The 26,441-nt window shown below is 42.2% G+C and overlaps 1 protein-coding gene across 1 annotated transcript; it reads left to right on the top strand.

Annotated features, from left to right (window-relative positions):
- Nucleotides 1-23,676: 23,676 nt before the first annotated feature.
- On the top strand, nucleotides 23,677-26,441 carry LOC306706445 (uncharacterized protein). The gene is made up of 2 exons (XM_079173531.1): nucleotides 23,677-23,946; nucleotides 25,356-26,441. Exons 1-2 carry the CDS (start codon nucleotides 23,772-23,774, stop codon nucleotides 26,162-26,164), a joined length of 984 nt encoding a protein of 327 aa, XP_079029657.1. The 5' UTR covers nucleotides 23,677-23,771; the 3' UTR covers nucleotides 26,165-26,441.

A 26,441-nucleotide genomic window follows, 5' to 3' on the forward strand; every position in this document is an offset into this window, starting at 1 on the left:
GAGAAGCCTTTGGAAATGATGGGCGCTAACATTTCTGTACGAACCTCATTCTGAGCTTCATGTTAAGATACAGTTACTCTATGGGGCTTTTAGAGACAGGCAGAAAGACAGACCGAGAGAGAGAGACAGTGTGCATGTGTGTGTAACTGGTTGCCATGGTGAGGACGCACCTGGTGTTAGAGGCAGACTGATTCAGAAACGTTACAGTAAACAGTGATTTTGAACAAAGCTACGGCCTCCTTTTAACAAAAAGCAGGAGTCTGAGTGCCAAAATATGGATACCATGAGAAAGATAAGACTCTGCCGAACGCGCTGATGTGTTTTTTATGTTTGTGGTGTTAAAAATGTGAGCTCCAGAGCAATATACAAAAGTGGTACCGTCTGCTTTCTTTGAGAAATGAGTGGTCAGATTTAACATGGAGTGTAATGGAGCAGAAAGTTGGTTTTCCTGTCAATTAAGGTCTGTAGTTTAAAATGTGTAAATGTGCTGGATTCCACAGTCATTTCTCGAGACCAGCACATGATTAGCTAACTTTTTTGCAAAAAATAATGCATGAAAAGTGAAAATTGTGGGACTCAGCAATTTGTTTGTAGAAATCACAGAATATTTTCCTGCTACACTCTGACAATTATGCCCTCACTCTAGCCCTTAACGAGCTGCGCAATACACACCCATTATAAAATCTGAAATGGACCTAAAATGTTCCTGAAACTTAATCTGCGACTTCATGAAAACTGTGCTAGCTATCAAAATGTGCATTTGGCTTAATAACGTCCAGCGTTTTGTCTACGTTTTAAACTTTAAATCATTTTTCTACGTTAAAGTATGGCTTGTCAATATGGGTCCAAAGTTCAGTGTTTTTTTTGCTCTCTTCACGCCGAAATCCCATTCAAGTCTATGGGGCGATTTTGCTCCATTTTTCGGGATTTTTGGGAAAAACGCTGGGCAAATCTCTGAGAAGAGTCTTTCCACACCATTCCCGATCTGGCCGCACGTTTGGATGTATTTTTCACGCTGCTGTTGGCAACGCTGTGTGAGGAGAAGCAAATCAAAATTGGGGGTGGAAGATGGAGAATAAGAACTAGAAAATGCATTTCCTGCTGAAAATGCATTGGAATGCTGAAAGCTGAAATGAATTGCAAAAACATTGCTGAAAATAGATATTCAATTAAAAAAAATTGCAAAAAGCTTAATAATTCAAAAAGTTTAAAGATTACAAATATGAAAAGTCAGCATCACCCCTCTCCTGAAAGAGCTAAACATTTTAATATTTGAACGGTTTCTGTGGTTTAAAAAATGTCAGCAGTAGTGATATTTGTTGTAGTAGTAGTTGAAAGCTGAAATGAATTGCAAAAACATTGCTGAAAATAGATATCCAATTCAAAAAAAGAATTGCAAAAAGCTTAATAATTCAAAAAGTTTAAAGATTACAAATTGCTGAAAATACAGAAATGGGAGACTACCTGTCTGAAAAATGTTGTAGCCTGAAAGCATTTAAACTGCACTGCTGAAAACCCTTCTCGTTGAAATGTTGAACTATGGTGTCTGTAGCTGAAAGTATGAGGAAGAAGGCTTTGAAAGTTGAAGAAGTTTAAGAGGATTTGAAGATTTTCTCCATAGATATATCCAGATATCCAATTAAAAAAAGATTGCAAAAAGCTGAATAATTCAAAGTTTAAAGATTACAAATATGAAAAGTCATATCACTCCTCTCCTGAAAGAGCTGAACATTTTAATATTTGAATGGTTTCTGTGGCTTAAAAAATGTAAGCAGTAGCGATATTTGTTGTAGTAGTAGTTGAAGTTGTAGTTGTAGTAGAAGTATTTTAAGTAGTAGAAGTATTAGTAGCGTTAGAATAAGTGTGTGTGGGGGGGTCCTCTAAAAGTATCCAAGACCTGAATGACTGAATGAGAGCGACGCACACAGAGAGATAGAGAGAGAGAAGTGTATGTGCGCGTGTGTCTGTGAGTCTGTGTGTTTATCAACATTGCTGATTACCTTAATCACGAACACCTGTGTGCCAGCAGCCTGTTCATTGAGAACAGACAGGCAGGCAGACAGTTAGATGGACTGAGTGAGTGTGAGAGAGAGACAGGCAGGCAGACAGACAGTTAGATGGACTGAGTGAGTGGGAGAGAGAGACAGACAGGCAGGCAGACAGTTAGATGGACTGAGTGAGTGGGAGAGAGAGACAGACAGGCAGACAGAAAGGAGATCTAACAATCCCTCCATGTCGTGTGCGTAGAGAGACAGACAGAGAGAGAGAGTGAGACACAGACAGGCGGAGGGAGAGAGTGACAGACTGAGAGAGATAACCAGACAGAGAGAGACAGACAGACACTCTGATCTCTCTGGCAATCCTTCTCATTTGGAGATTCTCCTATGTTTTAACATTTACAGCTAAAGTAACTATTGTCCTGCTCTGCCAGGTCTTTCCTCGTCTCGCCCACTTGTGTCATGGTGTGTGTACATCTCACTGGAATCAGGAAACTTGTCAGAATACCCATATTTGATTGGCTGAGCAGCATCACGCATATCTCCAAGTCTTGTGTGCGTGTGTCTCAGTGCCTCTGTATGTTTATAAACATCACTAATGAGCTCATAGAAACACCTGTGTGCTTGAGTGCATGGTGATTGGAGCACCTGTGTGAGAGATTAGAGTGAACAGTGATTTTCAACAAAACTACCTGTCAAACAAGCCCTTTATACCAAAACCATGAGACTAATCAATAAAATATGGATACCTTGAGAAAGATAAGACTCTGCCGAACGCGCTGATGTGTTTTTTATGTTTGTGGTGTTAAAAATGTGAGCTCCAGCGCAATATACAAAACTGGTACCGTCTGCTTTCTTTGAGAAATGAGTGGTCAGATTTAACATTGAGCTCTATGGAGTAGAAAGTTGGTTTTTCCTCTCAATTAAGTGATTTTCTGCCAAATGTGTAAATCTGTGGGATTCAACAGTCACTTGTGTACGACAATGACACAATTAGCTACTTCAAGATCCAAAAAATATATATGAAGAGTGAAAATTGTGGAGTCCAAGGCAAAAGACAAATATTTTTTTCACAATTTTTTAAAAGCATTCCAACAGTAAAGGAAACAGGATAACAATACTTGGAATGCTTAACAGCATTCCAACAATAAAGAAAACAGGATAACAATACCCCCCCCCCCAAAAAAAACACTCTATGGATCTACACGATTCACGTGGATGATATATTTTGATTCAAAATGGCAATTTTGCCAAAAAGCGACACGTTTGCAGGTATGAATAAAGTTCTTGAAATAAAAAAATTCTGCATTTCCCCCGCGCCCCACCTGCAATAGCGCTGCGCCCCACTAGAGTGGCGCGCCCCACAGTTTGAGAACCACTGCCATAACTCAAGCTTTCCTAGTGTTTTCCCTGTGTTCCCATCATTAGTGTTTCTCTGTTTGTCTCTTCTCAGCTGGCTTGGGCGTGGTCCCCTGTCTTCACCTCCCTGGCTTCCAGCTTCACTCTGCCTACACTCCTGCATGCAATCATCACTCAGCTCACCAATCATCTAATCAGCTCTGCAGTGAATATACCCATGCTCTCCTTCCATTCTTTGCCAAATTGTTGTCCACTCTCCTGCGGTGAACAGCCGATGGCCAAACTGTGGAATCCTCCATGTGTTACTTCTTGCTCTTGTGTTTTTTCCCCATGTCTAACTGTTTTTGTGCTCCAGGATCAGCATTCATTCCCTGCCACCCTACGCCAGCTCTTCCCTTCATCGCCATTCCTTCCTGGATTCCCATTTGCTTCATTACCTTTTTGTTAAAATGTACTTGTTCTTTGTGGAAATCACAACAAATATTTACATTATGACAAAAAGCAACAGTAATAGTAGTTTTGAAGCATGATATACTGTGTTTATGTTATTAAAGTTATTAGCATTAGCACAATAGACACTTACTGTGAGCACTGTTCTCTGATGTAGCCTACTGACTTCGGACTAGCGCTATTTGAAAGCCATAAGATTAATGTTAGGGGTCGTTCACATGTTTTGTCTAAAAAGCTTGGGAAAGGCCAGTCGTAGTCTACCGCTTTCATCCTCTCTGGCTGCAGCTTCATCCATACTGCTTTGAACAGAGAGTCATTTCGCGGCATGGCTGTGGTAGGAATGCCAGCAACGCTGGAGGGAACGAGTTGACCACCTGCCTCTTAACGGATCACGAGGGTATAAAATAATAAATAGAAGTAGCGTAATTTATGTATCCAAATTCAAGGGAGTAAAATAAATGTTTTTTTTCTCTAAAAATCCTTTCAAGTAAAGTAAAAAGCATGCTTCATTAAAACTACTCTGACCTTTAGAATTTTAAAAATCTGTTTTACTTGAGTACATGTCACTAAGTTAATGTGCCCCCTCACTACTTGAGCGTAACCATAGTTAGCCAGTAACAGTCTATTAGAGCGGAACTAATGGTTATGTAAACTTCAATAACCCCATTAGCCTGAAGTAACCTCTGCAGTCAAGCTGACTCCAGAGTGGACAAGAAGGATGCAGTTATGCACCAAACTGAATTATTGAGTCACAGGTTACGTGTGTTGCTGATAACAAACACACCATTGTCAAGTCAAGGCCACTGCTCAGACACGTGTATCTTTGGTATTCATTACTCTGTGGAGAATGTTATTTCACAGTGACATTGTGATGACACATCTCATGCTGACTGAAACTGTAAAATAACTGAATATAAGATAAGAGTACATGTGTGTGAGCCATGGAGCCTCAAGGAAGATACAGGTCACCAGATGGAGGATAATAAAATAAAATAAAATAAAATAAATTAATAATTCAAGATAATTAAAATGTTTTTAAATATTTGACAGGGTAGACATTTCCCATTATCAGTGAAGGGGAATGATACATCATTTTAATACATATGTGACCTAATTAAAAGGATGAGACCAGACACTAAGATACATTTAGATTTTATGTGGGTCTTTTATTTCTCCCCGACTGGACTCATGGAGTACAGCGTTAATTAGTCAGATTTTAAGGTACTTTACAATTGACAGCAAACTTAAACCATTGCTATTTACTGAATTTAGGGTTACGATATACATATAGCTATAAAACACAACAGTAGTGGCTTCCTCCTGCCAAACAGAAACAAAGAACCTCGGCATCTGGGCCATGCTGTTCAACTCTCCAAGATATGCAGATAACATTCATTTACACAGGAACACAATTATTTTCAAAGAAAATAATAAACTCACTCCCTCATCAGCAATCGACCTGTGCGCTCTGACCCACACCCATGGAACTGACGGCAGCTTCCGTCTCCCCTCTAAACGAGGCAGATGTACACAACTCAACACCAGATGCATACAACTTAACACCAGTTAACAACAAACAGTTAACAACCCCAATTTCAAGGTGATTCTGCATTTATTAGTAACTTACGCTGACCCGTAGTTCAGGTATTTCCAATCAGCTCAGTCCTCAGCAGCCTCTGATTCCCGCTCTTTATTTACACATCTCGCGTGAACTCAGTCCTCTTGCGTAGCTCACGCTTCACGGTTCTTAAAGTGACAGTACAAAAACCTTCCTACCCCCACTTCGCCTGGCTACATTCTCCCCTGCTACCAGTCAACGTTCTCGGTGACTTCCTGCCTGTCTATGTTTCCCTGAAGCTTTGAAGTATAGAGAACTATGCCAGCTAACAGCTGGGAGAGTACATCAGGACTAAAAGACACCGCATTGCACGAGGAGCTAGGCAAGTTAAATGGGTTCTGGTGTATCCCTGCTGTTTTTCTCTGACTCCTGCGTAGAGGGGGAATGGGTGTGTCAACATTTCCCTCCTTTCTCTTCCTTGGAGTAGGCACAGGCCTCACCTCCAAATCCTCAGCATGTGAGCTGGGTCTCTCTGACATGGGCTGAGGACAGGGTACTGATTTCTCCTCCAGGTCATCATCAGGTGGGTCACGTCCCTCCAACCCAAGTAGATCCCCACCATCAGCCACATTATCCAGGTGGCTCTCCAATCCCTCAGTCAGGTCCAGATTCTCACGTTCCTGAGTTGTGACACCTTTAGTTGAGGGATAATACACTTCCTCCACCAATACAAACTCTGGATCAGAGGACTCAGTTTCACACTCTGAACTCAAAGCAAGTTCATCCACAGGAGCAACTGCCTGGTGATGTCGTCTCGGTGCTGGTATTGGCCCCACACATGGTCGCAAGTTGGACCTATGCACCCTCTTCACCAGTCCTCCCTCCAGTGTTTCCACCGCATATGTGGCCCCTTGGATATCCACAACTTTGTACACAGTAGCCCCCCAGGCATCCTGGATCTTATTCCTTCCGGGTGGTTGGTGACGGAGATACACAAGTTGTCCCACCTCGACCGGTGGGCAGTGCACCTTCTCCTGTTGGTGGGCTACCCTCTCCGCAGCCTTTCGCTCAGCACACTCTCTCGCTCTTGCATGTGCATTTTGGAGACGCTCCTGGTGTACAGCTAACCAGTCAGTTTTGTCATGTTTCACTTGTTCCTGGCCTAAAAGTGCATCGATTGGAAGGTGCGGACGAACACCAAACAGCAAAAAGTAGGGTGGATACCCTGTGGTCGAGTGTGGCGTGACATTATATGCATACACAAGCTCGGACAGGTGTTCAGGCCAACGTCGCTTCTTTTCAGGGGGGAGTGTGCGTAGGAGGTCATGCAGGGTCCTATTAAACCTCTCACACTGTGGATTGCCTTGTGGGTGGTGGGGCGTTGTTTGTGTTTTCTTCACCCCGTACAACTTGCACAGTTCAGCAATCACTGCACTTTCAAAATTCCTTCCCTGATCGGAGTGTAGATGCTCTGGCATACCATACTTCATGAACCATTCTTTCAGAATGACCTTAGCAGTGGTATCTGCTTTCTGGTCTCGTGTAGCAAAAGCCTGGCTGAACTTGGTGAATACATCAGTCATCACTAGTACATTCTCACGACCATCGGTGGCGCGTTCAAGCGTGGTGTAGTCCACAGCAACAACCTCGAGAGGGCGAGTAGCCAAGAATGGAGTTTGGGGTGCTTGGATCTTGGGCTGTGGCATTTTTGTCAACACACACCTCTGACATCTCTTCACCCACTGATCTACATCCCCATGCATACCCACCCAAAAACATCTCTGCCTCAGCAGACCCACTGTCCGCTCAGTTCCCTGATGCCCCATCTGGTCATGCACACTTTTAAGGACTCGCTCTTTGAGGGAGGTAGGCAACAACAGCTGTTCACACTTTCCAGTATGAACATCCTCAATCACACGGTACAGGAGTCCATCCTTTTCTCTGATCTGTGGCCACTGTTTCAGCCAGGAGCAGACTGTCTTAGATAAACCTTTTCTCTCTTGGAAGGTAGGTTTCCTCTGTCTGCTCCAAAACTCTCTCACTACACTAAGTGTTAGATCTGATGCTTGAAATTTCTGAAGTTCTGCTTTAGAATATCCTGGCAAGGTTGGTGTGTTATCCTGAGCTACCTCACTCGTTGCTGTCTCACTCGCCTCAGATGCACATAGCTGCCTGACCCTACCACACTCAATCCCTGCTGCAACTAAATCCAGGCCCAGAGCTGTACCTGTCCTAAGCGAGTTGCATATGGCCACACACCCATCATACTCTGCATCCTCACTTTCAGGTTCTGGTTCATCGACTGCTGGTTGCCGGGAGAGTGCATCAGCTGCAGAATTGCACCTACCAGGGCGATACTTCACATCAAAATCAAATACGGCCAGCTGAGCGACCCACCGCTGTTGAATAGCCCCTAAGTTGGCAGTAGAAAGATGACACAGGGGGTTATTATCCGTAATGATGGTGAATTTGGACCCCAGAAGATAACTCCTAAACTTTTCAGTGACCGCCCACTTCAGAGCGAGGAGCTCCAACTTCATTCTGCTGTAATTTTGGTCATTCTTCTCAGCCCCTCTTAGCCTCCTACTTGCATAAGCAATGACTTTTCGCTTCCCCCCCTGTTCCTGGCATAGGACTGCACCGAGACCTTGACTGCTAGCATCTGTCTCTAGAATAAAAGGGCGGTTAAAGTCTGCGTAGCCAAGTGTGGGGGTGCTGGTCAGCTTCTCCTTTAGGAGCTCAAAAGCCTGTAGACACTTTAGCTACCATGCTGACCTGAACAACTCATTACTCCTGACCTTGCTGCTCTCTTTGATACAAGCATTTACAACATTGTGAAGGGGCCCTGCAATTTGGGAGAAACCCTCAATGAACCTTCTATAGTAACTGCAAAAACCCCAAAACGACCTTAGCTCTTTCACAGTACTGGGAATGGGCCACTTCTTCACTGCACTTATCTTGTCAAGGTCTGTGCCAATACCTTGAGCTGAAACTTGGTGGCCAAGAAATCTGACCTCGGGTTGAAGAAAATGACACTTCTTCATTTTGACTTTTAGCCCTGTCGCTCTCAACCTCCTCAAGACTGTCTCTAACCTCACTAAGTGGTCTTGGAATGTTGATGAAAACACTAGCAAGTCGTCCAAATAGATCAATACCATCTGCAAAACTAGATCACTCATTGTAGCCTGCATCAGACGTTGAAAGGTGGCGGGCGCATTACAGAGCCCAAAGGGCATCCTCAGGTACTCATAAAGGCCGAATGGTGTGGAGAAAGCTGTTTTATCCCTATCTTTCTCATGTACAGCAACCTGATGGTATCCGCTGGCGAGGTCGATTGTCGAGAAGAACTTTGCACCACTCAGAGCGTCCAAAGTTTCATCAATGCGTGGCAGTGGAAATGCGTCACGCCTGGTCTTCAAGTTCAGCCTCCTGTAGTCAACACACAGCCTTAAACTTCCATCAGACTTGCGCACCAACACAATAGGTGAGGCATAGGAGCTTGAACTCTCTTGAATCACTCCTTTTCTCAGTAGTTCAGAAATATGTTCCCTGACCTCCTTGTACTGATTAGGTGGGATGCGCCGGTAAGGTTGGGAAACTGGTGTCTCGTCCACCACAGGGATTTCATGCTTCACCTTATCAGTGTATCCCAGATCCTCATCATGAACTGCAAACACATCTGCGTACTTCATCAGAAGCTCTCCTAGTTCCACCTGCTGTTCTGGCGTACCTCCTAGATGTAGTTGCTCTAGTAGGCTTTGTACATCACTGTCACATCCATGATCATCCTTTCCGGTTAATCGTCACTTCCTCATGGTCAGCGGTAATACGCTGAAACTTCACCTCGTAGGGGTCACCCTCAACACACTCACACTGGCTGAGAATACCTAACCTAGTCTTTGGGGACAACCACACATCCTCCGGTGAGAGGTTGACAACTTGGACTGGGAACACCTGACTGTTAGCTGACACCACCGTTGGGAAAACAATCAATCCGCCAGGCAGTGGCATAGGCCCTGGCTCGAGCAGCATGCTGGTGTCACCACCCGACGATCTCCTGAGTCCCCTTGCATAAACTGTGGCAATGGCTGAAGCAGGTATATGCACTTTCTGTTTTCCTGCCACACGGGCTGTAGATACTTTTCCAACAAGTTCTGCCTCCTGCATTTGATGGAAAGCGTCTCTCCAAGCAGAATCCAGCTCTCCCTGTAGAGCTGTGTCAAACTCTGACAGTACCATCTGTCTGCACCGTTTGGCGATATTCATCCCAATAATGCCAGGTGGAGATGAATCTGGTCCCTGGGTGTCATCATCTTTGATTATTAAGAAACCACACTCAGGAATGGTGAGTCCCATCACTTGTATATCTAACTCAACATAGCCTAAATAGGGAAGTGGTAACTTGTTGGCTGCTGTGATTTTAAGCCATTTAGCTGTACAATGCATATCTTCATCTTCTCCATGGAGGTGGTCCCTGAAGAAGCTTTCTGTCAAAGTGCTTACATTACTGCCGGTGTCCAGTAGGCACCTAAGCGGAACTCCACCAATCTGGATGTCTACCTCAGGGCATTTGCCTACAGCACGTTCTAGAAAACGCTCTTTGGTTAGGATGTCCTGTGAGCCTTTTGACTTGCCTCGCATTGCCCGGCTCATCGCAATGGAGGGCTTCTGTTTAACTGAACCGCAGGACTAGGCTTAGCATTAGTAAGTCTTCCTGAGTCACGTGGTCTATTGCAATGTCTGGCCATGTGCCCAACCCCCTCACACTGCAGACAAATTGGCTGTCCATCATCAGTATACTTCGGCTTGATTTTGAATCGAAACCCTTTGGTTCCCTTCTCTGAACTAGCATTTTGCACGGTGAGCTCACGGACTGCATTGGTTAGCTTACCAATAGCTTTACCCTGCTGTGCAATTATTTTAACTACTTCCTGCAGAGTGGTTGTCAAGTCAGTCTGTGCATCACTGGTCGAGTCTGTTTTTTTAGAAACCTCGTCTGGGCCGCCGCTCACTAGAATCCTGTTTCTCGCCAGATTAGTACTGCGAGGCTGGTCTTCAAGTGTCCACATTATTGCCTCTTCTCGTACATCAAACAGGCTTGAGTCAGGCTTCTCTCTTATAAGCTTACGCAATTCACGTCGAAGGGTGGAGTCACGTACACCTTCAATGAACTGGTCTGTAAGTGCTAGCTGTACATCAACTACAATGTTAGGAGACTGTTGAAGAGCAGAATTAAGCAGCTGTGAGAGCGCATGTGAAAAATCCCGCAAGTCTTCCCCATCTAACTGCCTGCGCGCATAGAAAGCATGTAACAGTTGTGGAGTAGTGCGTCTCTCTCTGAATGCTTCCCTCAGGTATGAAAACAGATCACTGGATTGCTTGACTTGTCCACCCACCCGTAACTTAACCTCCTCTAAAGCTGACCCCTTTAACTGTGAGAAGATGAAGTCTACCTGCTCCTCCCCATGTAGACCCCATGTAGATGCTGTTCAACTCACCAAGATATGCAGATAACATTCATTTACACAGGAACACAATTATTTTCAAAGAAAATAATAAACTCACTCCCTCATCAGCAATCGACCTGTGCGCTCTGACCCACACCCATGGAACTGACGGCAGCTTCCGTCTCCCCTCTAAACGAGGCAGATGTACACAACTCAACACCAGATGCATACAACTTAACACCAGTTAACAACAAACAGTTAACAACCCCAATTTCAAGGTGATTCTGCATTTATTAGTAACTTACGCTGACCCGTAGTTCAGGTATTTCCAATCAGCTCAGTCCTGAGCAGCCTCTGATTCCCGCTCTTTATTTACACATCTCGCATGAACTCAGTCCTCTCGTGTAGCTCACGCTTCACGGTTCTTAAAGTGACAGTACAAAAACCTTCCTACCCCCACTTCGCCTGGCTACACATATAATATATATATATAAATAAAATGTGTTGATAAAACTTAAAACTCATCAGGGTGGTTAAGAGCCATTCCTAAAATTGAACATAAAATACTGGTAGTGCAGAATGTCCGCACGCAGGAAGAGAACATATACAATGAATACAAGAATAAAAAGTATTACATCATTTCATTTTGTACTTCAAACAATACACAAAAACATTACTCTAGATGTAACATAACATTTCTTTTAAAAAGGTGAACACCTTGTAAATGTATTAAAATCATGTTCAATAAGTTCTAATTTCACTATTTGGTAAACAGTATTTAACAGCTTATTGCATTTTTCTTTTAGCCTTCTATCTCCATGTCTCAGCCTTCTGTGGTTTTGGAAATGAAGAGAAAAATAATATCACTGCTTCATCTACAGCAGTGGTAACAACATGGTAACAACATGGTAACAAAATGGTCCATGTTGAACTATTATTGAAATTGAAATAACAACATTTTGTGACTCCTCCATCTGTGCTTTTTCAAATAATAGAATAAAGAAAATTGCAATCACTTTCAAATAAACCAGATTGCTCCATCAGACAAAAACAAATACAATGTGCAATCACTTTGTTAGAACAATGCAAATAAAGTTCTATCTGTGCAAAAACTAACTAATATTTGGCAAAAAATAGCTTATTGTGGCTGCAATTAACCTGTTTTGAACTGAATATCTTTTCAAGATAATAACAATAACGTGCAACCTGTGAAAAACTAAACTAAACAACATGAGTGGAGATATGTGTGAGCATATGCTCACACATATCTGGAGCATTTTATTTTAAATATGAGCTTTAAAATGTAGCATTCTGGTGTACTCTGAGAAGAAAATTAAGTGATAAGACATTTACTTTAAGCAAAAAACTAATTTATTATTCAGTTATTAATCAGTATTTCAGCTCACGTCTGTTTAGACCTCCACCTTTATCCAGACCCAGCTCCACCTTTATCCAGGCCCAGCTCCACCTTTATCCAGGCCCAGCTCCACCTTTATCCAGGCCCAGCTCCACCTTTATCCAGGCCCAGCTCCACCTTTATCCAGACCCAGCTCCACCTTTATCCAGGCCCAGCTCCACCTTTATCCAGGCCCAGCTCCACCTTTATCCAGGCCCAGCTCCACCTTTATCCAGACCCAGCTCCACCTTTATCCAGACCCAGCTCCACCTTTATCCAGGCCCAGCTCCACCTTTATCCAGGCCCAGCTCCACCTTTATCCAGGCCCAGCTCCACCTTTATCCAGACCCAGCTCCTCCACATCTCAGCCCTGCGTCCAGCTGCGCTACACAACCAGCCTCCTCTCCCTGAAGCTCTCTGACCTCATCATCTCATCAGTATCTGGGCCTTTCATTCTACTTTGAGTTAAAACAAACAACCTGCAACCAGATCCGCCGGTGTTCCGGTTTAACGTTAACGAGTGACCGCGTGAACTGAACCGGAACACGGGGCTGCATGTTTCCTCACGTTACATTTTTTCCTCCTAAATCGCGATAATGACGAACGTTAACAGTCCACAGAGTTCCACATGCAGTGAACGTTAACTTAACCCAGCAAGTCTGAACTGTAACGGAACATAACGGAACTTAAACTTTAACGGAGGGAAAGACGCTGTAGACATCTTAACACTGATTGGCCAAGACTCGACACGTCACATCAAAGATGTTTTATTGTGAAGATCACCACATCACCTTTTCTCCTCGTCTCACTCCAACCTGAGAAACGCTGGCTGGCCAGTTGACCCCCCCCCCCCCCCCTCCCCAACAAAAAAAACCAACAACTCCACGGATCTACACGATTCACGTGGATGATATATTTTGATTCAAAACGGGGAATTTCTTAAGTATGAATTAAGTTCTTGAAATAAAAAGATTCTGCATTTCCTCCCGCACCCCACCTGCAATACCGCTGCGCCCCACTAGAGGGGCATGCGCCACAGTTTGAGAACCACTGATCTAGAGCATGATAGATCTGACTATAACTACATGTGTGTATTCTGTTAAATGAATGTGTTGCAGATGTACAATGCCTATAAAACGTATTCACCCCCTTGGACGTTTCACCCTTTTGTTGCTTTTATAGATGAAATCATGGTCAGTATAATTTGGCCTTTTTGACAAGAATGTGCAAAACAAAAAAACTCTTTAATATCAAAGTGAAAACTGATTTTTACAAAATAATGTCAATTAATTAAAAATATATACGGTAAAGTAAATGATTGCATAAATATTCACCCCCTTCAGGTCAGTATTTAGTAGATGCACCTTTGGCTGCAATCACAGCACTGAGTCTGTGTGGATATGTCTACATTGTTCTCCATTCTTCCTTGCAAAACAGCTCAAGCTCTGTCAGGTTGCTCGGGGATCGGGCGTGAACAGCTCTTTTCAAGTCAAGCCACAAATTGTCGATTGGAATGCAATCTGGGCTTTGACTTGGCCACTCCAGAACATTCACCTTGTTGTCTTTGAACCATTTCTGTGTAGCTTTTGCTGTATGCTTGGGGTTGTTGTCTTGCTGGCGAATAAATCTTCTCCCAAGTCGTAGTTCTCTTGCAGACTGAGTCAGATTATACGCCAAACATAGCGTCTAGTCTGAGGGCCAAAAAGCTCAATTTTTGTCTCATCAGACCAAAGAACCTTCTTCCAATTGACCTTGGAGTCTCCCACATGCCTTTGGGCGAATTCCAGGCGAGATTTTATATGCTCTTTTTTAAACGGTGGCTTTCTCTTTGCCTCTCTCCCATACAGCTTCGACTGCGAGAACCCGGGCAACAGTCTCTCCCATCTGAGCCACCGAAGCATTGAACTCCTTCAGAGTGGTCGTAGGTGTCTTGGTGGCCTCCCTCACCAGTCTTCATCTTGCCCAGTCACTCAGTTTGTGAGGACGGCCAGGTCTAGACAGATTTAAACAAGTGCCATACTCCTTCCATTTCTTAATGATGGATTGAACTGAACTCTGTGGGATGTCCAGTGAGTTGGAAATCTTTTTGTCGCCATCGCCTGACTTCTACTTTTCAATGATCTTTTCTCTTTATTTGTAAAATATGCCACTTTGTGATTGGTCATATGTTACAAAACGCCCCTTTGTGTCAAACAGCCTCATAACCAGATCAAGGAACCCTGGGTTGATTTACCGCGTTGATAACCAGCTTCGTAGGACAGCTTAGTGAGATCGCAGTTGTTAGCGTTTATATCGCCAGATAACCAAAGATTTCCTGGGTATGTTGAACTCTCTTCGTGGTACAGTTAAGGAGTTCTGAAGTCTGGTGGTTCATCAGTTGATACTTGTGTATCTCTCTCCAGACAGCAGCAGGTTAATAACAGGTTGTAGCTATGGTGGGTTTTGTCTTTTAATATCCTTCAGCTCCTCTCAGGCTCCTCTTCTCACCAATATCACTGATGCGTATGGGTACGATGTTTTGATCACCCGCTGTAGAGCCCTCCTGTCCTGTCTCGTACACACCTTTAATGTCAGTTTGTAGTGTGTCCAGTCAGGGTGCTTTCTATTGCCCCTCTGTACAAGTTGAGAAGAACTTGGCACAGGAATTTAGCCTTCTTAAGTTTCCTGAAGAAACAAAACCATTTATGAGTCTTCACCAGGTTGGAGATGTGTGATGACCATGTCAGGTTGTTTGTGATGCTGATTCCAAGAAATGTAATGATGTTAACTTGCTCCACCTCAGCTCCATTGATGTAGACAGGGGTGAGTCTTTGCCTCCCTTTTTCTTAAAATCAACAATCAGCTCCGTGGTTTTACTGAGTAGTATGTTGTTCTCTGTTGATATCCTCTCTATATGAAGTCTCATTGTTAATTGTAATCCGGGATAATCCCGAATTGTAGAGTCATCTGCAAACTTCACAACAGAGTTCTCTTCATGTTTGGGGTAGTAGTCGTGGGTGTACAGCGTGAACAGGAGGGGGCTCCAGTGTTCAACACTAAAGTGGAGGAGGTGGGGCTGCCAATCCGAACCTGGGGTGTGTTTGTGAGGAGGCCTTGAAGTAATGATAGCCTTAGTACTGTGTTTATCTCATTATTAGATTCAATTTGGTTCTGAGTACAGACTGTCTGTTTTTACCACACCCTTGACCTTGTTCTGGTATATGGCAAAAACATATTTTATGTGACCGTTATTTGATAACTTTTGAATTCTTACTACTGGACTATAGACGATGTATAAGCTAAAGTTTCTACTCAAGATGTCTATCTGATAGTGCTGTAGCGGGATTGGTTGTAGCAATTTTAATAAATAATAATGAATCAATATCAAAACATGTAACGATTATTAATAACTCAATTATGAATCATACACTCAAAAATGAGTATAAAAGAATGACTCAGCTTCCGCAATACGACACCATTAGTTTAACTAATAGAATTTCACATAAGATAAAATGTAGGATGCTAACCAATTTGGAATAATAGCAAACACTTCAAATTTGATATTAATCAATTAAATCTTAATCTCATTGTTGCAACGGAGTTCGGAGTATGGAGTTCGTCAACTAAGACCCCCGACACAGGACTGAATTTAGTGGTGACTCAGACCCCAACACAGGAACTGGTGAGACATCTGCCATGGAGCTGGACAGCAGAGACTCTGGGAGCGAGCTGAGGACTAGCGGGCAAGGAAGCTAGAGTGGCTTCAAATCCAGGTAGCCACATCCCTAACCTTGGCTTAGAAGACACTGCCCGGATCTCCAGTGTCAGAGCTGCTTCCTTGTGCAGTCAAAAAACCTGAAGCACACTGATCACCTCTCCCCTCCTCCATGTCTGGCAGTAAATACGATAATTGCACATGACGTGAGCCTTCAGATAGCCTCCTTCCTTTGAGCCAATCAAATGCTAGCATGCTAGGTTGTCTTGGGGGTGTAGCCTCAATGAGGGCTTATTGTAAAGATATGATATTCAAATATGACTTCACTCCAAAGATCGAATGAGTTCACTCAAATATTGGTAGGGACAAATTTGTCCTCCCGAAACATTAATAGGGGATAATGTCCCTACTATCCATATACAAACCTACAGCCTTGGAATCCAGTGGGATGAGGGGAGGCACAGTATGATGGTATTGGTGATGCTCGGTGTTCAAACAAAAGGGCTCAAAGTTCATGGGCATTCATGTTTCCCTGATGGCAAAGTTTTAATGTCAAGATACCAGCCATATAATCATCCCAGAATTCACCAGTGATTGTTTTGTTTTTCCTGCTTAGCATAAGGGACGACAAATGCATTATGTTGTGCAGTCCTGTGTTGTAGCCAATCAATAAACCTTACACCTTGAAAAAGTAATCAACAGAGTACTCATTGATGAAATATTGAGTTTTTAAAAAGCAGTAACAAGATTTCCAGTTGTTACAGGTCTGGCTAAAGATGTGTTATGAATATTCCAGGATGACGTTTTACATCTGCATTGTGAAAAGAAGGGAAGAAAAACTTTGTCCAAAGATAACGATATCAGTAGCTTACAGTATAAAACTGAGCTATTCACCACAGCTCAGTTTTATAATTAATTTCACCTTTTCACAGAAAGATTCTGATTCTGCTACTGCATGTTAGATTCTGGACATAAATCTTTCGGCTTCTAACGGAAAACAAAGGCATCAGGGACTGGGATAAACACTGATAACGTGCAGGCCCTGACCTGAGGTAACTTGATGAGAGGTTACTGCAGGTGAAACCATGAAAATCTAAGTCAGCAAGACAATTACTTTTTTTGGAATGGATGTGTGTGTGGATAGCTTTAAATCTGTGATATAAGGCTGCTAAAATTGAGTACATAACAAGACTTTACTTACCTATTTTAAACAATGTACACAAAGCTGCAAAGCTTTTATTTCTATCGTTTGAGTCATTATGTGATCCACACCCGAGTCCGAAATATTTAGCTTGAGTGTTAGAATATCCTAAATATCATTTCAACGGGTGGATATTGCACATGTAACAGCTTTTTCTCAATAAGTACGTAGAAGCTGTGTATTGAAAACGTATTATTGTGTCATTAAGGTCAAAGTGTCGATGGGTAAGGAGGAAGTTATGTTTGATACACATTTTTACACATCATCAACAGGTTGACACATGTAATATAACTTTTGTCCCCTGCCACAGTCTGTATGTGTCTGTGGGTTTGTGTATGTGACAGATGGACCGCATGGGCTGCAAAAGCTCCCCATATTTCTGGATGAACTAGAAAAGCCTCCACAGATGACCCTGAGCCCAGTGCTTGAAGCTGAAACCACACTGCCGCTGCAGCACCGTGTCATATGACCTAGCCAAGGAGCCTATCTGTAGGTGCACAGTACTACACACACCTACTACATGATACGCCCTTGAAACGGATGCAGTTAGGTTAAGTTTAGGCACCAAAACTTAGTGGCGAGTCGTGCCTATCAGAGCGAGACCTTCTAGACCCCCCCACAAATACAAAAATGACTCACAAAAAATATGGGTGTCCCTGGCCGCTTTTCTGCTGTAGACAAAATATAATTGTACTGCTCCATTTTTGAAAATGACATTGGTGTAGTCATGCACACACACGTGTGCGCTATCGGATGTCACAGAGGCAATTTATGAACAACAATCATTCAACATGTGTGTGGAAACAAAATGCAACCAGTGCTGGTTTTGCAATAAAAACTTAAAAGTTGTACTCGTTCACTTGTCCTTTTGGATGAATTTGTCAATAACTCAGTCATAAAGCTGATCCCTGGTTTTCAGATTCATGAGAACTTGCTTTTCAATAGCTATGGAAGCTAATGCAGAGAGTAAGGATTGTCCTGATGTGTTCCTCACATATGTTTTTATGTTTGAGTATGGAAAAGGACCTTTCCACGGATGCAATGGTGACAAGGATCGTTAAAACTAAACATGTTAGTGCATATAGCTGATGCATGCTGTCACAGAGTCTTTTACATTGGAGAAAGTGGAGGAGGTCAGATGGGTTCTTTCCCTGAAAATCTGACATAGAATACATTACAGACAGCCGTGGCAAGTCAAAGTGCGACTCGTAGCCTGTTGTCTGGCTTTAGAAGGTCGTTTCAGGGAATGTAGTCTTAAAGCTGGTGAACTGTTGGGGGTCCAGGAGGGAAAGGAATGAAAGTTTTTCATGATCTTTAAATCTTTTGCATTTGATTTAAAGTATTGTCCAGAATGTCATCGTGCAACTTTTTGTAGTGTGAGTGTGTCTCCGTCCAGTTGGCATGCCGGACATATTTCATCAAGCAGCTGCATTTCGTTTTGGCGATCTAGAAAAGAACGCAGCCAGGCCAGAAAGGTGTGAGAAGAACATTTTGCATTCTCTAATTTTTGCTACACCTTTAGATAAAACCAGTGGCGGGCCGTGCTTTTTATACCTGGACCTTCACTGCTAAAATACCACCTTATAACCACATGATGGCGCCACAGCTAGGGTTATTATTAGTTTCTTGGGCTGTAACTATATAATGTTACGTATTTGTATTAAACCGTTAGGTACGAGGCTTACAAACCGAACAATACGTTTGAATACTAGTGCATTTGGAAAATGCAGAAGCTTAAATTGTAGGAAATATAATGTTTCCTGCGCTCACTAGGAGACAGTGGTCTGTGTGACCTCTGAACCGGAACAAAAAGAACCACAACACAAAACAGCTGATGCTCCGCAAGTGTTCTGGGAGGCTAGGCTAACTAGCTTAATGGAAAAACAACAGCAGCAACACGATAAAAGCTCTACTTAAAACAAGCTGCACTGGAAGCAGAGCAACTGAGGAACACAGTAGCTGCGCAATGAGAAAATATGATAATGGTAAAAAATATTTTTGTAAATTATGATACATGTAGTGTATGTAAGAACAATTATTAAATTATAAAATAGCTATAACTTTGTGATTCTGTTTAGGCCAGCAGAGAAGGCTTTGCAGGCCCTGACGGCCCGCCACTGGATAAAACCAAATTGAGGGCATGTGCATTACAGTGTATGAAGAGAGCCCGTGGGATCTTTTCCTTTACCTTGGCTTGGACTCCATTCAACCCCGAGGCCATGACGGCAGCACAGTCATAGCACTGGGCTACAAGTTTTTCCATGCATCCATATTCATCCAAGTTTGTTTCCTGTCACATCCTCAAATTTGATGAATCTCTCTTTTACGCCACTGTCGCCCCTTTATTGTACAATATCGTTTGTTTATGATCGATTGTCCTGTAACTTTGTTTCTATCTGTTTTCAAATCCTATGATGGTGGTTGGGGAGAAGCACGGTAAACAGTGGTAGTAAAAGTAGCAGTGATTCTTTCTTGATGGTGTTATGAGTACATCCTGGCTCACTTTTGGTTTAGAATTGTGTTAAAATGAAGTACAAATACATTGTTATGGCAGCAGTTATGGTAGCAGTGGGCATTAGCTTCATGTGCATTAAATATATTCGAACATGTATAGATTATAGAATATGGCACGGGTGCTTTATCGCTTAAACCATAATGAATGCTTTGCCTGTTTACATTTATTTATATCAAATATATATCTTTTCTCTGGGGTTTTTTCTATTCAAAGGTTTTTCTCCTTAATGGCTTATTGGACAAACTAATCTGCTGAACCTACCAAAATAAAAGGAGGAAGAGGAAGTTGTTTGGTCATTGAGTGAAATCCAGTTGATCTCTTTTGGTAGACGCATCAACCCTTTTCGAATGGGGAAACTGCACATTTTGGAACATAACTCGACAGATACCGTAAGAAAAAAAGTTATTGTTGCAATTTGTGTCCGCTCAAGTTACATTATTACTGGACCACTTTATTGCACAGAAGCACAGACGTAGCCCAACTACCTATTTTCCACAGTATAAGCAAACATAGAAATTGTTGTCATTTCAAATTACCCATCAAAGCAGAAACTTGCCCAAGACTTTAAAACAATAAATTAGAGAAATGATGTGTCCAGATCCCCCTTAAAAAACATTATCTGGAACAACAAAGATACATTCTACACCCTCAATATATAATATCGTTTTTCTGTTTTTTTCCTATGTAGCACAATGTGAATTTTGTTGTGCAACCCTGTCGTACAATGACAAATAAAAAACCTTGTAAACTTATAAAATCATATAAATTGTATAACGTTTGGGAACAGCACTACTTTTATGACTTTGACCCTATTTCTTTCAAATAACACAAAAGCTAAGGGTGGTGGTTTTTTATTAACCTTAATAATTACTGCTCCAGACTAGATTTACTCAAGAATGGTACTTGAGTACAATTTTGATCCTACTTTCTATTCCTGTACATTTCAGAAGGAATGCATGTGATAGCAGCGTTCAGTCGAGTAGAAAGCATTACTGCTTCGGTTTGCTGAAACATTTGCCAACATTTCTTTCTTTTTTATTTATCTCTGACAATGTTATATTATTATTGTGATGTTGCTGTTATTACATATTATAATTACTTATAATAAAAAAAAAACATGAATTCCTATCCTATCCCGCACTGACAACCTCTCAACCACTTTTTATTTTATTTTAATTAAATTATTATCATTTTTTTAATAATAATAATAAATAAATAAATATATTGACTTATATATTTTTTATTAATAGGATGGGTGGAGTCACGTTTGTAAAAACATAGTGAAGGATGACCAGAGGGAGTGGTGTTCTGTTGTATTGTATATGTTGGAGGAGGTTAGATTTTCCATTGAAATATATTCTATCATTATGTTTTTGCCAAACATTCTTTTGCCAACTGGGTTGTGTGGATCCTGCTCTGCGGTTGGCCTCCAATAGACCCATGCTAGGGGGGAATATTTAGATAGGCACCCACCATTTGGCTAAAACTATCTTCCCACTGCTCTGGCATGACAGACTTAGACCCGTCATGTGACTGGAGTGTGACAGGGTGTGTCATGGGTCCACCACCCTCTTGTGAGGTTTCTAGGTCATCCAGTAGAAATAGGAAGCTTAATTTGGCTTTTGTTTTATTTGTCGCATCACAAAAGTCTTAAGATGTGTGGTGGAAAAGAATCCAGAATGCGTACAGTCTGAGTGAGGAAGAACCCCGTGTAAAGTGAACGCGCTTTCTTTATACACAAGGAGCAACCGTGGGGCCAATGTTACAGACATTTTGGTCTCAGACTGATAGAAACAACAATGAAAAACAAACGGCCAGCAACCAAAACCAGCAGGCAGACGGCCTCGACTCTGGAACATTCTCTTACAACACAGGTAGTTATCTTTGCGCGCCGGCAAGGTGAATTCTTCTTTTGCACAACAATAAGAAATATACATCTGGGCATGTATGCTAACACAGTGAAGTTCTACTGAGTTCAGAGCAAACTAAGTAGAAATATATACTATACTACGTATACTATACTACGTAGAAATATATATACTAGAAATATATCGTAAAGATTTACCATTACCATGAATGGATGAGGACCACTGTATTCCAGATAAAGCAGTGAATTAGATCTTGGCAAGGTGGATTAACTTGAGAGATCAAAGGAGAGCAGCAAGTGCATGAAAACTTTAACATTAACCTGGTAAATTGAATGAATGCACCATTCAGCAGCTGTTTTGTTTGGAGACTTTCCTAAGCACTCACAACACAAAGAGGCAAAAAGGAATTGGCAGTGTCTGATGCCACTGGTGCAAAACTTTACACCTCCCAATCTGTCCTGTTTGATTCCATTATTACACTTTCTAAAGTTAACCACACATCAAATTCTCCGATGTGTGGCCTTCTTGGCTGCTAAAGGATACCAAACACATTGTATGAGCTAGCACCAGCAACATAGCAGAATCAAACAAAGGGCGTAAAGGCCCCTTACTTGTATTTTTGTCATAAATTAGCGATTTCTGTGGGCACGCACCGCCGATGCCATAGCAACAATCACATAACAGCTGATTCAATAAAATTGATGAACACATTAATGCTTCAATACTTATGGTCCAATAATAGGATATATATTATTCTGAAATGTGCCATTCTACATAAGTACTTTTGCTACTTTAAGTATGTTGATGGTATTCTTTTGTACTTTTACACAAGTACAATTTTAACCTCACTTCTTAGGTGTAATTATTTTAATATATTTTTACACTGTGGTATTGCTACTTACTTAAATCAAGGACCTGAATACTTTTTCCACCACTGTTGGGTATTGTGTGTGTGTGTGTGTGTGTGTGTGTGTGTGTGTGTGTGTGTGTGTGTGTGTGTGTGTGTGTGTGTGTGTGTGTGTGTGTGTGAGAGAGAGAGAGAAAGTGCACAGACTCCATCCAAAATCATATTTCAAACTATGTCGATACTATAGGCTACTATACGATGCTATATATTGTTTTTAATTGAAGAAACTCAACTGAGACAAAGACTTCTGTTGGTCCCACCATTTGCAGAAGATTACAGATAACTATAAACCCCCGTACTGCATCCATCTCTGACATGACTTTCTCATCGTCACACCACCTTCTTCACCCACAGCTCACCGTCTCCACTCTGACTTCTGCATTCCATGAACTTGGAGTTCCTCTTTCCTTAGAGAAAACAGAAGGTCCCAGCATGTCCCTGGACTTTCTTGGCAACATCTTTGATGATTTTTTTAGGCAGGTAGGGATGCTTGAAGTGAGACGATAAAATCCACTGGATCATTATATTCATTTCAAATGTCCTCCTGGCCGACGTAGCTGTAGGCCTGCAAGCCGCTCTGGCGCGTCTAAGAATCTCAAACTAAAGATCTGATTGGTTGAAGACTGTGTCAATCAACAATATCGTCCCCATTCACTTAACCTGCACATGGAGGCACTGGTGAGTCTGCAGGCCTCTCTTCTTACCTAGAGACACAGAGGTGAAATCTGATTGGATAAAAGCTCTACTTAAAACAAGCTGCACTGGAAGCAGAGCAACTGAGGAACACAGTAGCTGTGCATTGAGAAAATAAGATAATGGAAAAAATATTTGTATAAATTATTATGTATTTAAGAAAAAATATTAAATTATAAAATAGCTATAACTTTGTGATTCTGTTTAGGCCAGCAGAGAAGGCTGTGCAGGCCCTGACGGCCCACCACTGGTCAAATATATTGAAGAAAGAGTAAGTTTACCCCTAAAGGGTGAGAGAGGCTTGAATGAGATTTGGAAGGGATAGGAACAAATGGAGGTATGGTGTGGGAAACTCAGAGAGGGGTAATTCATTATTATTAATTAAGGATGGATCGAATATCGTTTTTGTTTTGTTTTTGAAATCATATGGATCAAGAGGTTGATTTGGGCAAAGGTAAACTAGATCCCATGCTACACGATCTGCTACGGTAGGTGCCGCTGCGCCCCTAAGAAGTGGTATTGCGATCCGCCAAAACACGCGAAGAAGAAGCAGAAGCAGAAGAAGAAGAAGAAAAAGAAAAAGAAGTAGAAGTAGAAGCAGAAGCGTGAGTACACGCTTTAGCTCAAAGTAACAAAGTATCATTTCGCGTTTCCTTCTCTCTGCTTTGAACAGTCACGTGTAGAAAATGTCGAGACTCCAGAGCGTGAAAGTGTTCGTCTGCCAGCGGCTTAGTGCAGCTGTGGAGGAGATAATCGGCCACTTAGAGTCCACAATGACCGAGTATGAAGAGGAGATGGAGTGCCGCCATCGCAAGCTGCTGGATTCGGTTTCCAAACGTGAGGAGAAGCTGCTAACAGCCGGTTAGTGTGAACACGTCCACTGTGTCGGTGGTGCTGCTCTGAGTCAATGACAACATGACGGAAAGATACACGTTAGCTAGCAAAAGGCTAACCCAGCATACGGGTTCTAGAGTAGTACTGTGATGTTAGCAGTAAACAACTATTTGCTATATGAAGCTTTGTTTATATAGCTTTGCAGGCTGTGCGGCTGCGCGTACATTTTCGTGCAGGTGTCTCTGTCTCTTTGGGGCATGAGGCCCCTTACAGACCAGAGGTTCATCCAAGGACCCCCTTCTAATCCCAACCCTAGCGTATGCTTCTCACCGTTTGTACTCTGCTGCCATACAACTAATGTTCTAATGCTTTACCACCTATATATTTAGGTGCGTTACACTTTGGCAATTGCGAGGAAACTGTTGTTGTAGATAAAGATGAAAAGCTCGATCATGACCACAGACTGAGGATGTGATTAAATGTTGCTTTCCACACATTCAGACAAGTTGGTATTGGTACATTCAGAAGATGTACTGTCATGTCTGCACGTCTGTCTACCTTCTTATCTGTGAAGAAGTGATGAACCTCACACAGACGGGACTCTTTACCTGGAGTCTCCTCACGCTTCAGTTATCATCAACTGTTTCCTGTTGTGCAGAGTGATGTGTATATTAACAGTGCAATGAAAATGAAAATTGTTTTTTTTAATTCATTAACATGAGCACTTCAGTCAGTTATGTAAGTGTACCAGATTTAGCCATACGCTGATTTTCTCCTGCAGTTCCTGGCAGGTGATGGCTTATTATACACATTCAAATTAAACATACAGAAGCACAGAAGCACAGACGTTTAGTTCATCTGTGCTTGCACGAATTAGCAGGCAACAAGCATCCATCAGAGCAGAAGTAAAGACTCCTGCACCAAGCAAGCCAACATTCACAGCAGAGGGGAAGTCATGCAGCATGGCAACACACAAAGCATAGCATGAACATGGAAGTGGATGCACCTCAAAATCTGATTATAGCCACACATTAAGTAAGACATAAAGTGTATCAAACACTTCAAAAGTAACACACTTGACATCACAACGACATAACCACCAACGTTACTCCAGACAATCACGACATCCTCATGGTCAGTTTTTCTAATATTTCTACACCCCATATACGGTCAAGATGAATTTTATTGTCACGACCAAAGTACACACTTGGCATGTATGTGGAAGCAAAATATCGTTCTCATCAACAACGTATACAACGGGCGAGACGCCGTTAAATCAAGTCACTAAGGAACTAGCTAAAAAGAAACTGGTATACAACACGACAGAGTAATAACTACAATCAATATAAAGTATAGAACTGCAGTATATCAATGACGGTGCTTATTGATATGCATTGATATGGAGTTTGGGTTAACTTGAACTTGATTTTCTGCAGATGTCCAGCTTCATTTGCTGATTAAAGAAGAGCAGCAGGATTTGAGGCCCAGCCTGGACCAGGAGGACCCAGTGCGCCCACACATTAAAGAGGAACAGGAGGATTTCTGGACCAGTCAGGAGATTAAAAGCCAGCTACCAGCACTGCAGGAGGATACCTCAGAGCTCCCGTTCACTCCTGTCCCTGTGAAGAGTGAGGATGACCAAGAGAAACCTCAGTCCTTACCGCCTCATCAAAGACAAACTGACGAAGACAGAGAAGCAGAGCCTCCAGCCAGCAGCTCAGCTGAACACATGGAAACAGACGCTGATGGAGAGGACGGTGGAGGATCAGAACCAGACAGGGTGTCAGTGCCTGCTTTTAAATGTCTCTCTGGACCTGCTAAAAAGACTTCACGGTGTTCTGGTGCTGTGACTAAAGACCGTGATGATGATCGGAAGGAGATCAGGAAACCTCAGACAGATTTAAGTGTTGTGAAAAATATAGTTCCTGTAAGTGATGTGGGACATTATACTGGCAATAAATTGTTTAGCTGCTCAAAATGTGGTAAAAGATTTGGCCAGAAGCACCATCTTCAGACACACATGAGATGTCATACTGGAGAGAAACCCTTTAGTTGTTCTCTTTGTGGTAAAAGATTCTCTCAGAAAGGAAATCTGACACAACACATGACGGTCCACACAAGGGACAAACCAATTAGTTGTTCTGTTTGTGGCGAAAGATTTACACAAAAAGGAAATCTGACACAACACATGACGGTCCACAGAAGAGAGAACTTTGTTGGTGAGAGATTGACAAAGGGATTCTGAGAGAACTCGACAGCATTCAGTTTATAATCGCACATCAAAACTCCAAAGTGACAGCAGCAGTAGCGAAGTAATGATCTTCTCACTTTCTTACCATCCATCGGGTCATTCAAATAGTAGTAACAATCAATTTTCAATGTTCAGATGTCAGCCTGTTATCTGCCCAGACAATTGTTGTTGTTCTTGCTGCTGTTTACATTCCATTTTTATGCAAATTTCAAGAAAATGCACCTCAGGAATGCACTACTGTTTTTGTTTTGTTTGTTTTTCATGTATTACA

This window comes from Pholis gunnellus (genome assembly GCF_910591455.1).
Source record: "Pholis gunnellus genome assembly, chromosome: 14".
In the NCBI taxonomy this organism is placed as follows: Eukaryota; Metazoa; Chordata; class Actinopteri; order Perciformes; family Pholidae; genus Pholis; species Pholis gunnellus.

Excerpts from the sequence above, each read along its gene's own strand:
- LOC306706445 (XM_079173531.1), top strand. The coding sequence starts at position 23,772 with ATGTCGAGACTCCAGAGCGTGAAAGTGTTCGTCTGCCAGCGGCTTAGT. Across the intron at positions 23,947-25,355 it reads GGAGAAGCTGCTAACAGCCG|ATGTCCAGCTTCATTTGCTG; the intron begins GTTAGTGTGAAC and ends GATTTTCTGCAG.